The 17,005-nt window shown below is 26.8% G+C and overlaps 2 protein-coding genes across 2 annotated transcripts; one reads left to right on the forward strand and one right to left on the reverse strand.

Moving 5' to 3' along the window:
* Positions 1–1,469: 1,469 nt before the first annotated feature.
* Positions 1,470–9,046, reverse strand: LOC149887234 (large ribosomal subunit protein mL45-like). Its single transcript, XM_090090867.1, has 8 exons — positions 6,956–9,046; positions 6,548–6,755; positions 5,107–5,165; positions 4,973–5,025; positions 4,729–4,842; positions 3,530–3,578; positions 1,772–1,927; positions 1,470–1,670 (listed from the first exon to the last, which is right to left on the reverse strand). The coding sequence occupies exons 1-8, from the start codon at positions 7,001–7,003 to the stop codon at positions 1,524–1,526; spliced, it is 834 nt and encodes a 277-aa protein (XP_089946993.1). The 5' UTR covers positions 7,004–9,046; the 3' UTR covers positions 1,470–1,523.
* Positions 9,047–9,103: 57 nt separating this feature from the next.
* On the forward strand, positions 9,104–12,334 carry LOC149887235 (cytochrome c oxidase subunit FA4-like). Its single transcript, XM_090090868.1, has 4 exons — positions 9,104–9,260; positions 9,780–9,868; positions 10,157–10,217; positions 12,073–12,334. The coding sequence occupies exons 1-4, from the start codon at positions 9,228–9,230 to the stop codon at positions 12,148–12,150; spliced, it is 261 nt and encodes an 86-aa protein (XP_089946994.1). The 5' UTR covers positions 9,104–9,227; the 3' UTR covers positions 12,151–12,334.
* Positions 12,335–17,005: the final 4,671 nt, after the last annotated feature.

Below are 17,005 nucleotides of genomic sequence, written 5' to 3' on the forward strand. Positions count from 1 at the left end.
ACAAAGATGGTTATAACATTATAATCAATTATGGTTTATTAAAATCTTTAGTAAAAGAAATAGCTAGTTGCTCATTTTGTGGAAGTTATGTTAATTTTGAAAATAATGAAATTATGTGTTAAAGTGTTTACATGGCAAATCTCAAAATACAAATGAATGCTTAAACAGTATGATCTGGAAAAAATATCCAAAGGAAAATTTTGTGTCACGAAAACTTCTTGAAACTTGTATTTGTTCAGCAATCATTGAATTTAATGATGGTAAATCTGGTTTAAGCCCAATAATGCAAGTGGACTGCCAGTTTCACAGTTTATGCATAGTGCATTTAAAAAAAGTGATATAAAGCGTATAAAAAATGTTCATAGAAAGTCATCAATCAAAGGTATAAAACCAGAAGAAAATTAAAAGCCATTAGAAAAGGATTTCTGGATAAAGGATAAGAAAATTAAAAAATACCTGCTTATTCAGCAGGCTTATATTAAATCATAATATATGTTTTTTCATTTTATCTTTATTTTTGCGTTTTTCTCAGTATTTTTTTTTTTTTTTTTTTTTTTTTTTACCAATTTTGTTAACTTTAAAACGTGATATTTCAAGATCAGCATGCGCTTTTAAGTTGAAACTTTTTACTGTTTTTTCTTTAGCTATAATGGCAGGAGTTGAACTAAAACTATTTTTTTATACACAAAACTTGTCATCTTATACTATGCAAAGTATTATCAACGAGTAAAAAATGTCAATATCTTCCGAAGTTTTTTATATTTTGGCTTCATCTTAGTTCAACTCCTGCATTACAATACAATAAAGAACTGGTTAAAATTTCAAGCTTTTGACTAAATAAGTTTTTTAAATATTTTGTTTACAATCTTTCATCAAAATATTATATTTTCAGTAATAATCGAGGCAAAAAGACTTGATTTACTACTTTTTTAATTTAATTATTTCTAAATAATTTTGAATGAAAAAAAAAAAAAAAAAAAAAAAAAAGTTGTGCATCGTCTTATTTCAATTTTTATTTTTTATGGGTAGGTACCACCTTAAATGGTAGTGAATCATTTGGAATTTAAGTAAACGATTTTTTATGCTATTATACATAATTGTTTATGCTATCATATATACTATTAAGCATGTTGTTATTTATGCTTTTACATGTTATATTATATATGCTATTACTTATGCTATGCCAACTTTATACTGTTCAAAACAGAAATAAATTTGATGGCTTTATACATATGCCGTCATTGAAATTATTTGAAGTTACCTGAAATAATAAGTAAATGAAGAGAGAATGTTCAAAATAGCATCATTCGTGTTTTTAAAAATTAAGTTTTGAGTTTCACCACCATGGTTTGGAAAAATCCAGCAACTTACTCAACTGCATTTTCACAGGCTTTACAAGGAAAGTGATAGAGATTCGTTGAATAAATATTACCAACAGCATCGAGTAACTGGTGTTAAAAAAAGAAACAGAAGAAAATATGTATATTCTAGATTAATTAATACTTCGAAAAAATAGGTGAAACTTAGCGCTGATTAAGTTTCCCACATATTCGCCACTTCCCATATCGGTCGGGTAAGTGTCTCTCTAAAACTACGTAATCGATAACTGAGCGAGGGTTCTTGGGATCCCCAGTAACAATGCGGTTTAAACGATCTCGTATTGCTAAAATCTAAAAACAAAAATATAATAAACAATTTTAAATATTTCTGTTTTACAAAATTTAAAGTTGAAAGTCGTTAATTTTAAAAATATTCATTTTAGTATAAGTACCTGCTCAGTATGCAGTCGTACAGTAACTTGGGCGTACATGTTATCTTTGTCACCTGCTGCACTTAACACGGCATTGACTACCCGTGGTCTTTCGATCTCTTTAACAAACCGCCAATATGGTTTGTGAGCAGGATTGTTAAACTGGTTTTGCAAAGCCTTAAACAAATCGAAGTCAAACTTAGTATAAATTATTAATTATTTAACAAATGGGTCCCAAGAAAAAAAATTGGGAAATAGTAGCTTGTCACAGCACATAAAATTACCATATATGGAGTGAAAAGATTCAAGCAGAATGAAACTAGATTAAGATTCTCCAGTGTTTTTTTTTTTCAACTCTGAAGATTTAAAAACATCATTTTATGATTTGTTTTAAAAAAGAAAATAACAGGTACTAAGTAAAAAACGCAAATAGGCAAGCAAATCCTAAGCTATCTTTTTGAAACAGCTTATTGGAAACTATATTTAAATTTCCGATTAAGCACAATGGGAGCGTATCCTTGAAACAGGTAGCCAAAAATATTATCTTTGTACTCCTATCAATATTAAACCTTAAAAGAGTTAGTGTTAGGATAACATTTTTCAACTGCGTATTTTAGACCCACTAGATGAAGTCACTTATAGAGCTTTTTTAGCAAAATAAGTAAAGAAAAATTTTAAAAAGCTTCAAAATTAATTTTTCAAAATTGTAATCAGGTATATGATACATATGTGGACTTTATGATTCAAAATTATTCAGATGGGAGAGGCAATCTTAAAGATTTGAAGGATCTTTGTAGTTAAAAAATCTTTATTAGCGATTTTTGTTATAATTATCTGATATGTTCAGTTATGATTACTTACAATACTTACTTACAATGATTACTTACAATATGTGAGTACAGCTGACATAAATTAAAGGGATCACACACACACAACAAAAACATAAAGAAAAGCAAAGAAAAGCAACTACAAAACAAACCTATTTTTAGTTGTGTGACCTTTTAATGTAAGCTGTAGTAGCCTATCAATTATTTTAAATTGTTCTGCAGTATTTTTTAATACAAAACCCAATATTTCTTGATTTTACTGCTTATTTACCTAACATATATCATAAACAACACTTTAAAATTTTTTTATCCTATATAGTATAGAACTTTAATCATCATGATCAGTAGATATTCTTGATTTTTTATGGCCCAAAGGTGTGGTACTTCTTCAAACATTAATGAGTGAAACACCATGATAGACTCTGAGTCTACCTGACTTTATGCCAATGTTTCAAAGTTTTTTTTGCTTTGTTGCAGACTTGGGTCAATTACTATAAGCAGACATGGGTCAATTACTTTAAGCAGACTTGTGTCAGTTACAATTGTAATTGTAACTTAATTTTAATTAAATACATTTTCATGAAGTAATTGTAAGTGTTATTGTATTTTATAAAATACAATTTCAAGTTAATGTAATATAATTACTTGTAATTCAATTACAAGTAATTATAATTCAACTACTACTAAAATTTCAAGTAATTGTAATTCAATTAAAAAATTGAAACAAAAAAATTTGTAAATAACATAATAAGTTATGACAATTATGTGTGCTTCATTTGAAATCTCATGGATTGAGAAAGTAATTATGTTAATAACCAAGACCACTATCAAACATTCTGTGTGTAGTTCACTTTCTCAATTTTTAGTCATGTTGTTTCCAACTGCACAAGAGAATCTCATAAAGAAATTTAACTGACATGTTTAATCATATCAAGCTATAAAAATAACTAACCTTGACAACCAAAAGTGTTGCATTTTCTATCATTATCATTTCTGAAGCTCTAAATTGATAAATATGATTTAATGCAATACTTATGCAGGAAAATATCACATTCATATATATCTATATCTATATATGTATGTATGTATGTATGTATGTATGTATGTATGTATGTATGTATGTATGCATGCATGCATGCATGCATGCATGCATGCATGTATGTATGTATGTATGTATGTATGTATGTATGTATGTATGTATGTATGTATGTATGTATGTATGTATGTATGTATGTATGTATGTATGTATGTATGTATGTATGTATGTATGTATGTATGTATGTATGTATGTATGTATGTATGTATGTATGTATGTATGTATGTATGTATGTATGTATGTATGTATGTATGTATGTATGTATATATATATATATATATATATATATATATATATATATATATATATATATATATATATGTTCACTATCATAATACAAAATTAAAAAAATTTGTTTTAAAAAATGTGAAAATTAAAAAATTTATTTATAAGTTAAATAAAGTTAAAAAACAAAAAAAAAAAATTAAAATTATAAAAAGATAAAAAGTTAAATTTTAGCCAAAAATAGTTTTAAAACGAGTAAAATTTTAGTTATTATTTTCTCATATTACAGCTAACATTTTTGCTTTCATAACTTTGTGAAGCTAAATTTAAAGCTAGTTTATCAAATTTACTTTTCTTTAGCTAAGTATGGGCTAAAAACAAAAGTATTTGAACATTTCATAGTTAAAGATGTTATGAGTAGTTCAACATATCAAGACTTTGCTGAAAAGTATAATATATCGCAGCAGGTGTTATTAAAATATGAATAAGTTCAAAAGCTCTGGTATTGTAAAAAAATTTAGAAGTTGAAAGCCATGCTCTACTATTACTCATAATGAGTGAACAATTTATTGATTTGTTTATGACAACAATTTATTGATTTGACAACTTAAAAGTTACTTTAAAACTTTTACTAAGAATAGCAAACATCTAAAAACTCACTTTTAAAACTGCCATATTTTATTTTTCTAAATGCAAATGAGTTTTACAGCTATAGAAATAATATTCAATAATTTGAAAATTTATTAGGACAATCAATAAAACAGCAGCTTTATTTTATATTTATTTTTAAACATGTCAAAAAGAAAAAAAAAAAGAGAAGAATTTAATACTTATCGCTTTTTTGTAAGGCTGTGTTTACATCAATAAATTTTTTTTGAGCTTCTTTTGCAAACTCTACAGGTTTGAACTTGGCAGGCTTTAACTTACGCTTCATAATTCCTATACTGAAGAAAAAATTTATATGAGATGAACACAAAAAAAAAAAAAGAAAAGAAAAAGAGTTTAATATTTATATATGAGCACTATCATGAAAAAGTTTTAATTGCGTTAGGAAAAAATTAATTCAAGTCTTACGAATACGTAGTCTTAAGAAATTGCTTGAAGTTTAACCATCTTTGAGCTAAACCCTATGAAAAAGCAAGCTTTAAAAGATTCTTTATTAAATTTGTACATTTATAAGTATGGCAATTATAAAAAAAATTATTTACTTTAATGGTGAAGATAAATTCCATTTTAAGAGGAGGAACATAAGTATTGAAAATCTGTCCTAAACAAAGATCATTCAAAGTTTTAAAACTTAATGACCTGAAAATATAATTGTAAGAAACATAGAAGCATAGTTATGGAATAAAAAAACAACTTAGAAAACTAAATTAAAACTAAACTAAAATTAAAAAAACTTTGGCATGACATACACTCAAACATACATTGGGTACGTTGTAACCTCAATGATTTAACAACTTTTAAAGCAAGCTCTTGTCTGTCAATCTTTTAATTAGTCTATCAAACTATTCCAAAAAATTTGGTTACATTTGAACATGATGCAGAGGGTCCACCAACTGATTCAATTTACAAGAAATATGATGATATTGTTGCTTTCCAAGTACTAGTATAATGTAAATAATGCAATTAAATTTTGTTCTAACATCATTAGATGAACTAATCCTATTACTCCACAGCAGTTGTCAGTTCTTGGTCACATTGGATAGCCTGGTTTCTGTCTTCACATGAATTACAGCAAAATGTTCCAATGGTAGTTTAAGCAAATAAAGTTTTGAATGACTAAGATGCAGAAGTAAGCAAAAATTCAAGTCAAGAGATGTTCTTTATGAAAACAACTTTTCTTCTTTTCCAAACATTGAGATTCCATCTCTATCAACTCCTGGCAAATGTTCTTCAACAGATTTTCTTTCAGTACAAATTCTTCAACAAAGATCCATCAGTATAGAAAGATGACCTTGGTTACAAAAGTGGAGTGAAAAACTTAAGAAAACAGTTGTTGTGAATGATGTTGAAATGGTTGTTTTGAATGATGTAGAAAGAAAAATGAAACTGATTCAAGGTTACAATAACATTGTCATCAGAGATGAAACTCCAAAGCAAGTTGTTTTACAGATTGTTGCCGGAGACCGTAAAAAGTACCCAACAAGTGTTAAATCCTGTCTTATGAAACAGTAATGTTCAAGGTTCATTAGTTATTGCTGCTTATGAATTGTTTTACTAACACCTTTGCCTTGCAGCTTTTTGGTGTAATAAATAAGAACATGGTCAATATAGAGAATAGTATGTCACTTTTGAACAGAATTAATAAATAGAATAAAACTTTTAAAATTAAATAATTATTATATAATCCAACTTAAAGAGGGTTGTCAAGAAATTGTCTGATTGAGCTGAAGTTTTGTACGATTCCTTATTTGGGTCATTGAAAGAGAATTTGAGATTAGAAGATGAAACATTTTCATTTTTGAAAATTTAAATACAGCTAAGGGCCACCCTACCAATTGCACTGATTTATATGTAATTATTATATGATTATAAGTATATGAACATAATATATATAAAATAAATAGTTAGATTAAAATAACTAAAAGGTTCAAGATTTGAACTTTTATTTTGTTTGCTTTGCATCAACAAAAAGATAATAATTACCTGTTGAATCTAATTTTACTCCACTGTCATTAGGAATATCAAAAGGATTCTTGCTGGGAGGAACAGGGTGAAATCTATTTGACATTTCTTCAATTCTAGTTAATGCATTATCTGCTGGGAACTTAGATGTACTTTTTCTGATATTTCTTTTAAAAATATAAGCTGAAGCTGATGGACAAAGACATTTGCCAACAGGGAATGGGGAGATCTAAATCAGAACATTAGAACTAAATTTGACAGAATAAGAATAAAATACTTACTATTAACAAGCATGAAGTAAAATTTTATATAACACAAATAAGCAAAAGGCTTTAACTACATATTATTACTACTATATTATTACTATATTAAATATACTTTGTGACATTTTTACAATCTGTAAAATACAAAGAAAATTAAGCAACTTACAGTATTGGGCCTGTGAAGTAAAATTAATGTCACTAGTCTGACTGCCATTTCAGCTATAAAAACTTATTATTTCATTAAAAAAAAAATTAATATATAAAACAGCTAAAAAGTAGAAAAATTTAAGTTACCTGGAATCTAACATTTCAATTAAATATCACCTTTTTTTTTTACATTTAAAGGTTTTCTCAAATATTAAAAATGAATAATTTAAATGAAATTGTAAATTGGACTTTTTTTTGTAAACTTAAATGGAAGCACTAAAATTAAAATAGTTTGCTTTTACCATACAAACTAATTATTAGTTTGTATGGAAAAAGCAAATAAAATTATTTGCTCATACCCCAAATTTTAAATCAAATGCTATGTTTAAAAAATATAAACAAACAAGAATAACTATCAACATAAATGATAAAGAGAGTTTACATTTGAAGTAAAGATAGCTGAAATAGATACACATCTATATTTTAAAATGTTATAAGTCACTACCAGATTATTTTATGGTCATATATTGAACATAGACTAACATAAATGTATGAGGTATTAAAAATTCTTAAATGATTTATGATCATTACTCAGTGAAACTGGAGCAACAACAGCAAATCAATTATGTTAAAACATTAGTTATGTTGAGAAATCTGAAAAACAAAAGTAACTCTAGCAATTATTCATTTTGACAAGAAGTCTCAGATCAAAGAACACCACAATAGAAAAAGAAATTCCTTTTTGTAATTTTCAAAAAGAAATATGCAACTTATCATTGCTCACAAATATAACTTTTTAAAAAATTTTCCAGAGAATGTTATAGCTGAAGTTGCCAATCTATCTTCATTCTATTTAGCTCAAAATTGTTTGGAAAAACCACTTGATGTGACATTAAATGCATAAAGTTATTTTTTTGCATATTTAATGTAGAACAAAACTACAAAAATTTATGAACCATCAACCAATTCAAGAAATTAGAAAAGTTTTTTTATAAAAAAGTTTTAAAAATTTTATCTTGTCATAAAACTTCAACTGTTTACTGTCAACAAGTACTTCAATTTAAATCCTCACACATGGGATTTCGAACTGTTAGACTTTAACTTATCTGGATTACTTTAAGTAACTTATCTGGATTCATTTACAAAATTTTAAGTGCTGCTAATAAAACATGGCTGCATATTAAGATTAAAATACTTTTATTACTTAAGTCGTGACAATGGATGCTGCCACTCATAGGATTAGCACAATTATAAAGAAATTTAAATTTAACCCAGATTAGAAGGCAGTGAACTGGTATTGAAAATTCACATTTCAAAAATAAATAAGGAAAATATTTATGTACTATAACCTAAATTTGTAATAATGTATAGTGTAATAATATAAGCAATATAACTATAGACTCACTCTTAGGCTAAAATTACATCCAAATTTGGTCCAAGAGATTATATCATTGACTATTTTTCATTTAAGATAGAACAGTTATAACCAAATGTTCCAATCTTTCATTTGTACAAAATATGAAATATAGCAGTATGTTTGCATGGACCATCATAGATGATTTCACTTATAAGGCCTGCTTTTTGTGTCACCTGTTCAGTATGTACAAGTTTTCTATTTTATTCTTTTTCTTTATTTTCTAATCTTTTTCTTAGCTGTATGTTTAGCCTATGTAACTTTCCACCTACTTTGTCTACCACTGAACTTGTAACAACTACTTCTGGTATTCAGGCTTAAAACCAATTTTTTCTACCTTATATATTGTAATGGAAAAGGTTATGATAATTAAGCGTATTTTATTTGTGTTTAGAAATATTTGAAGGTATTTACACACTTGCAGTATTTTTAATTTTTATTTATTTGCTGTATTTCATGGACTTAAACACAGTATCATCATGTGTTAAATTTACGATCTGTTTAGGTGTACAAGGTATGACAAAAAAATTTGCCAATCTAGTTAATAGCTTTAATAAATGCTAGACTAGATACAAAAGAACATATTAATCGCAACAATAAAATGTATAATTATAGCAGTAATAATATAAGAATGTTCAAATAATTTCTCTTTAAATAGTACATTTCATTTATGTCATAAGCAACCATTAGGCAAAATAGCACATTTTATAAATGTGGCTTGCTTAACTTGTTCAAACTTGGGATAATCTTGTCTCACTTAGCCAAAATAATATTTTACCTTGAATTCCTATTTAATCGCTTTTGGTTTGTTTAATATAAAAGCGAACAGAGTGTCTAAAGATCTTGCCTTATACTCTGGAAAGTTCAAGCAATAATTATGAATTTTCGAAAGCATCTTACGCTACCCGAGGTTTTTATGTTAATTTTATGAAAGTTATATGAAGATTTTTTGTGCTTTAAATTAAAGTATTAAACTACTTTGTATTATTAGTACATGTTCTACTTACAGCTTGGAAATTTTTAATGTAAAGTTTTCTGCAATCATCTTTTACTTTTTATTTGAATCAAATTCAATTAAGTAGATTTAACTAAAAATTACAAAGAATATCTTGTAGTGTTTCAATTTTGGTATTTCCTGTCAGGCTGTCTAATTATATAATAATTAAAAATAATAATACCTGACTTGCTGCTCTGTATAATCTTGGATGATAGTAACTATATATTCTAATAATCTTCCTTATTATTAAATATTAAAGTTACATTTATGCAGGACTAAATATAGTAGTAATAACAACAATAGCAATAATATAATGATTTTATTTTTGTTACTATTTATATAATGTGTTTTAATACAGTATGATGTAAAAGTATTTTCAGCTGCAATCTTTGTGGTATATCTTAGAGATCTTTTAGTCTTTTTCTGGTTTAGTTAGTCCCGCTTTTTGTATGTACTGGTGCTGGAATGTTCATGGCTGGTGCTTATCTTTTTCGTCTTGCTACCAAAGGTCCAGAAGTCACGTATGTTTCTTTTTTTACTATTATGAAAATTCTATTTCTAAACTCTTGTAAGGCTCTAATGGTATTTCAATGGCCTTGAGTATAAAAATATTGTTACATTCTTACTTGATCTTATAAAATCCTACCAGGTCTTGTCCCCAAGTTCAATTCATTTTTTTTAAAAACTCTGCTTTTAATATCACCTTTATTATCTCATTATTAAAAGTATAGTTTTTACTTATGTTAATCAAGGTTTTCAAAACACAGATTTTAAGAAATTTCGATCATACTTATCTTTTTAATAATTAGATGGTCACGAGTGAAAAATCCTGAACCTTGGCAAAGAATTGGTACCAATCAGCAAGTCAAGGTATGAAACAGCTATTAATATGTTATTGTGTGACTTTTGAACAACTATTTGCAAGTTCCATTTGTTTTATACCTTGCTTAAGAGGTAGCATGAAATATTTTTTACTATAATATAAAAAAGGCTTCAGGATTTAAGTTAAATCTAGCATCGAATTTGACAAAATTTAAATACATAAATGTCTAAACATATTTTCCATCAAAATTAAACCCCTCAGATTTATTCGCTTTTTTTTTACAAGTCTGGACATTTCACCTACCATACATTATTTTTTATGAATTTAAGTAATATATTGTCCCAACAACCTTTTAAGATATTCCACATATTCTCCTTTAATAATGGAAACCAGTTGCAGACTTTTCTGTCTAGCTTGTCCCATACAAGTTAAAATAGGATTGAGATCAAAACATTTTTACCAATATTTTGTTTTAAATAAACTCTGCATAGTTTGAAGTTATGTGGGGATAATTTCTGCTAGAGAATGAATCCAGCACCATTTAATCACAATCAAACTTTATTTTGTTCAAGAATTCTGTTGTATTTTCTCATTATATTATCTATTTTAACTAAATGTTAAACTTCAAACTTGGAGAAGCAACCCCAAATCATAACAAAGTCCCAACTGTGCTCCATTGTAAACACTCTACACTCTAGTAACACCTCTCTTTGTTGTTTTGGCAAGTGTACACTCTTCCTTTTGAACTAAATATTTTAAACCAAGATTTATGACTACAAAGTAATTTTTTACGGTCCATTCATGATGAGCAAGAGTTCATCCTTATCTTTTTACCTTATCATTTTTCTTTGAGGCCAAAGAAATGGTTTACTAATAGCAATTTTACCATCTTTTTATTGAAATATTAAAATTTTATTTGAATTTTGTTCTCATCAACATGTTTCTGGTGCTTTGAGTTGTCTTTTTTGCTGGCTGCAACAATAAACTGGTCTTGTTTTTATAGCTCTGGCTTTCATGATTGAGAAGATCTTGATAAATTCCTCTTTGTAGGTCTGTGTGAAAATTTTTGTCTTCTATCACTGTTCAGCATGATTACCACAAATCTTTGATATTTTTACGCAATAGTATCTTCAGATCTTTTTCATTGTGTAATGTTAAAGTAGAGCTTGACACTAGTTATACAAACTTTCCCCATTTTATGATGTCTTAACTTTAAAGAAGTCAACTAAAGACTATAGTTGTACTATTTTTAAAAGCCATGTTTAATTTTTATTTTAAATTCCTAAGTGTCAAGTAATAAACAATTCATACATTTAAACATGACCAATAAAAATAGCTTAAAATTAGTTTAATTAGTCATTAAAGTCAATAAAGCGGAGTGGTCAAATTGCTGGCTAAAGACATTTGGATATTTTACTCTTTGTTTTCCGTATTATAAAAACATTGTTTATTAGCGTTTTTTTCAACAGACAACTTCTACCAGTTTCTAAAATAGTTTTTCTCAAAGAATCTCAAACCTTTGGCTGGTAGACAGATATTCTTTGATATATATATATATATATATATATATATATATATATATATATATATATATATATATATATATATATATATATATATATATATATGTATGTATGTATGTATGTATGTATGTATGTATGTATGTATGTATGTATGTATGTATGTATGTATGTATGTATGTATGTATGAATGTATGTATGTACATATGTATGTATGTATGTATGTATGTATGTATGTATGTATGTATGTATGTATGTATGTATGTATGTATGTATGTATGTATGTATGTATGTATGTATGTATGTATGTGTGTGTGTGTGTGTGTGTATGTATGTATGTATATTTCAAAACGTTGTAGTTGTACTGATTTTATTGTTTTAGCTTTTCTCTGTGAATGATTACTCAAAGCTGAGTCCTGTTGCTCCAAAAGAAGCTTTCGAGGCTTTAAAGGAAGCATAGAATGTTTATTTTTTTTACTTGTCAGTTTGTATTTATTACTTAAAATGACTAGTAAATATGTGTTTAAACTTATATGAAATTTTGACTTAAAATCTTGCAAAAAGACTCTTTCAGTGTTTTCACGTATTTTTGTATTTGTTTTGTAACCGAATGTTTGTTTGAATGAATTGCATGATCTAAGTGATTTGAATCTTTATACTAAAGTTTGTCAAAAATAGTCTTCATTAAGTCGCGGAAAAGTTGCAGACCTTGTGTAGCATTTGTAACAAAAACCTGGGCACCAACAATGCATTTGAAGCTTTCATTCTTCAAAGTCTTCCATCAACTTTTTTGCTTGCTTTAGCTCATATTAGTTAAGACGTCTTCTTACTCCGTTACCTAAATGACAATAAGTTATAAATACAAGTAATAGAACAAAAATAAAAGATTTTTTAAGATAAAATTAAATCTTCTTTTACTATGAAAATCATAATCTAGAACATATCTCTTCTTTATTTGAAACTCCTGATTATCCTCCTTTAATATTAAAATCTTTTCTTATTTTATTCAACGGCCTGTTAAATTGTTCATCAAATTTTTTTTCTTTTCACAATATTCTCTCTTTTAAAATTCTTCTTAAAACTTTCTTAAAACTTTCTCTTTAATACTTCGACTTCTTTTCTTCTTCTCTCCTTCCAAAGACGTTCCCCCGAAACTTTATTTTTTGTTGAGCTTTTATAGTTTTTGGTCGTTTTTCGGTTGGTATACCTATTCATCTTGGCGGACATGTGAACGGCAAACCCCCCCCCCCCCCGCATTTAATTCGGTAAAACCGACAGTTTACGAGTTAAATGTGATTTGCTTTAAATCCTAATAGTTGACAAAACAAAAAAACGACTGATGGGAAATATTTTACAATCTTTTTAATCACGTTTTAATATTTCACCCAAGCTTAACCTCTCAAACTTTGAGATGTCTCTTCTGACATATTTTATTGAACGAATTAATGAAGAAAATTTAACAAGATTTCTACAGCACCATAAGATTTCTAATCTTTGTTAACTTTTATACAAGTGTTTTTTTATGAATAAAATTTAGTTGAAAAATGAGACTGTTTTTCTATTGAGTTTTTTCTTCGTTACCGCGAATAGAAACCCATCCGATTCTGTAAAATGCTCCAAACCAGCATTCTCGTAAACTGTCGGTTTTAGCGAATTTAATAGGGGTGCGCCATTTACATGTCCACCTTCATCTTTTATTTATGTTGCAGTTTGATGACTTTTTGCGTTTACGTCTTTTCCCAGTTGTATTTCACTTTTTTTCTTACGCTTTATCACTTATTTATATAAAGAGTTGATGAATCATTTTGTGTACTTTTTTTTTTTTTCTATCGTTTTTTTTTTTAAATTAGTAAAGCCCCACCTTACAATATTTTTTGAATTACTTTTCAATTACTAAAGTTGCTTTTAATAATAAAGATAACAGTTTTAACTGCAGCCACTATGCAAAGGTGGAGTTATAGTTAATTTGTGAACTTCGACTGTTGTTTTTTTACAGCAACCCATCTCTGATGTAAAATCGCATTGAAAAAAAAATATAATGGGTTCAAATCATCCTGTTTTCATGTAAGAAAAGATTTTATGTACATAAAAGTACAGAAAAATTTCTTTTTTTTTTTTTTACAAGTAATTTGCATAAAAAATTCGTGTAAATTATGCAAAAAAATTTTAATGTAAATTTAATTTTTAAATGACGTAATTTTCAGGATTACGTAATTTACGGCATTACGTAGTTTTCAGGATTTTTTTTTTGTTACAAGTAGAAGTAAGTTTCCTTTAAAATGTAAAAATTAAAAAATGTTTTCTTCTATGAACTAACATTTAAACTATGAAAGTTAGTCGAGGTAACAGCAAAATAATATGTACGAGAAGAGTATGGGAACGGGGAATGCTGAAGGAAAAATGGACAAAACTAAATGTGAGAGTATGGTAGAAAAATCCTCAAAGCAAACATTTCCTCTGGAAACATACATTTACAAATCTTCAGCAATTTTAAACTTACCAAGCGCAATCATATTATTTTATGTCTTCATTTCCATATTGTAAAAGGGAGTTTTGAGGAGTTTAGGACTTAGAGAATTGAAATAAAATCAGTAAGACCATATGGAGGGGAGCAGGACCTGAAAACGACCAGTAAAAAATTTAATCTTTGACCTGTATTTTTTTTTAATAAACACTTTTAGATAGAAACCGTTCAGTTTCAAAAAACTAATTTCGACATGAATCCTTTTGTAAACTTTTGTTTCTATTTAAAGCACCCATGTAGGGGAACATGGGGCAAGATGACAAACGTTTTGAAAAGCACTTATATCTTATTCAATAACTGTTTCAATAAGTAAAACTTTATCAAAAAGTGGGAAAAAAAATTATTATGCGTCACATATGTATAAAAAAACCCATATAAAAATCAAAAATAGCCTGGAAAAAACTCATTGACCAAAGTTACCTCAAATTATCATTTTGCCCCGTATGCAGGGCAAGATGGCGACTTTAAAAAAAAGTAAATTCCATTATACCATAACCTTCTCAAATAACACGATATCATAAATTCTAGTTAATAAGATATGTAATACAAACGGTTATACAATTTTTTAAACAATTAAATTATATATTTATATAGGGCTACTTAATCTTCAAAATGACTCAGAACTCTACATAAATAAGTTATCATAGCTTAATACTACTTGTATGGCTTCCAAATTGAACTAACTGAATGAGAAATTTTTGCTTACCTTTGGCTGGTGATGTAATGATGAAATAAATCAAATACAAGTGGATAAATTTTTTTTTTTCCTTTAATGTAGGAAAAACCTTTTTAATAATTATCTTTGATTCCGAAGAAAGCATAAATAAATCTAGTAGATGTAATCTCCTTCCCTCTCAGCTACAGTCAGATTTCATATTTAGTTGAGTTTTGAAGATAACAATATGTTTTCATCTTACCCCATGTTCCCCTACTCCAAACATCAAACTGATACTAGATGTAAATACATCAGTTTTCCTTTTGTTTTCTCTTTTATAAAGAATTCTAATAAAAACCAAACAATTTGTTGTTGTTTTTTATTGCGTCAAACGAAGAAAATAAGTTGAGTTTAAGACCTGTATAAAGATTGATCAAAGAAATTTTTTTATGGGACCGCAACCCATTTTCATTTGAACGATTTTTAATTGAAAAGATTGAATGAAATTGAAATTGAAAGTTCAGTAGAGATATTTTAGTTAAGAACTTTATTATTATTAGTTTAAATATTTATTCGATTACAATACGCTTATAATCATGCGCCCGTTCTATCATAAGTATAATAATGATAATAATAATAATAACAATAATAATAATAATGATAATAATAATAATAACCATATAAATAATAATAATAATAATAATAATAATAATAATAATAATAATAATAATAATAATAATAATAATAATAATAATAATAATAATAATAATAATAATAATAATAATAATAATAATAATAATAATAATAATAATAATAATAATAATAATAATAATAATAATAATAATAATAATAATAATAATAATAATAATAATAATAATAATAATAATAATAATAATAATAATGATAATAATAATAACAATAAAAGCAATAATAATAACAATAACAATAAATGATAAAAGAATAGAAAATAAAGTCTTGACACTCAAGGTAAAAAGTTGGAAGTATCCTCCCACAGAGTTCTGCAATCCAGATTTTATTTATACCTTATCAACTAATGCAAAAAAGTACTTTTAAAGTTCCTGAAGTTTACTTAATATCATTTTTAAATACTCAGTATCTTTAACTTTCTTTATTTTATACCTCATTATTGTTTTCAATTTTTTTGTAATTAAATTGAACTGAATATCATCCTTTTTGTATAATTTTTCAAACTTTATCAGCTAAAGAGTTTTTTCAAGGCACAAAAGCTCAGTGACATCTTCTTTTCTGATCACTTTTTGGATACAAGACATTTATATATTTTTAGAAGTTGTGAGTGAGGGGAAGGGGGAAGGGTTGGATTGGGAAAAACTACCACCTGGTGTTAAGCACAAACTTATTTTTAGGTTTTAAACATAAAGTTTGCAATTGGAAGTTTAAAATCAAAGCCTCTTTTAATTTGAGGAGCAACTATCAACACAATTTCATCCTTTAATTTGAGGAACCATAAACAAAACATTTATTTGGTATTTAACGAAATCAATTATTCTTAGTCTTAAATTGCAAAATTAAAATCTTCATTAAAATAAGTTTAAGGAAATGCTCTTCTACATTAAAAAGTTTTTGCATTCGCAGCTTTTTACGGAAAATAAGCAACCTGTGTAAATTGGCCTGGTGTCTAACGTATCTAAAATCCGCTATTTTGAAATGCATTTTTTGCATTTAAATATATTCTTTAAAGAATTAAAGTTTAAAATTTGACTGATAACATAAAATAGAAGTTGAAAAAATGAGAAATTGCCTTAAAAATGTAGCTTTTTAGTTCAGACTTTGTCAATGCTTAAGACTTTATAAGTAATTAAGAATAAAATCGCTTGCATTTTCATTTTTATTTGTTTAAATTAAGTTTTAACTGCAATTAACAAGTATCAAGAAGTAAATACAGCAACAAGTATCATTCAATTATTTAACTTAATTATAATGCGTCACATTTTCAAAGCAGCTTTAATTTTTTTACTGCAGTGAGGCATTTGTTACTTTAGTATTTAAATTTGAATCTTAATATTATGCATCAAGTAAAAATTACCACACAGTAAAAGTTGAAGCTGTAACTGATGGTTTTCTCGTTTCATAAAATTCCTCGAGAGTTCACATCAG

The sequence above is a fragment of the Hydra viridissima genome, unplaced genomic scaffold (genome assembly GCF_058129835.1).
Source record: "Hydra viridissima isolate aposymbiotic clone 2 unplaced genomic scaffold, HvirCarnegie_v1 scaffold_6, whole genome shotgun sequence".
Classification (NCBI taxonomy): domain Eukaryota; kingdom Metazoa; phylum Cnidaria; class Hydrozoa; order Anthoathecata; family Hydridae; genus Hydra; species Hydra viridissima.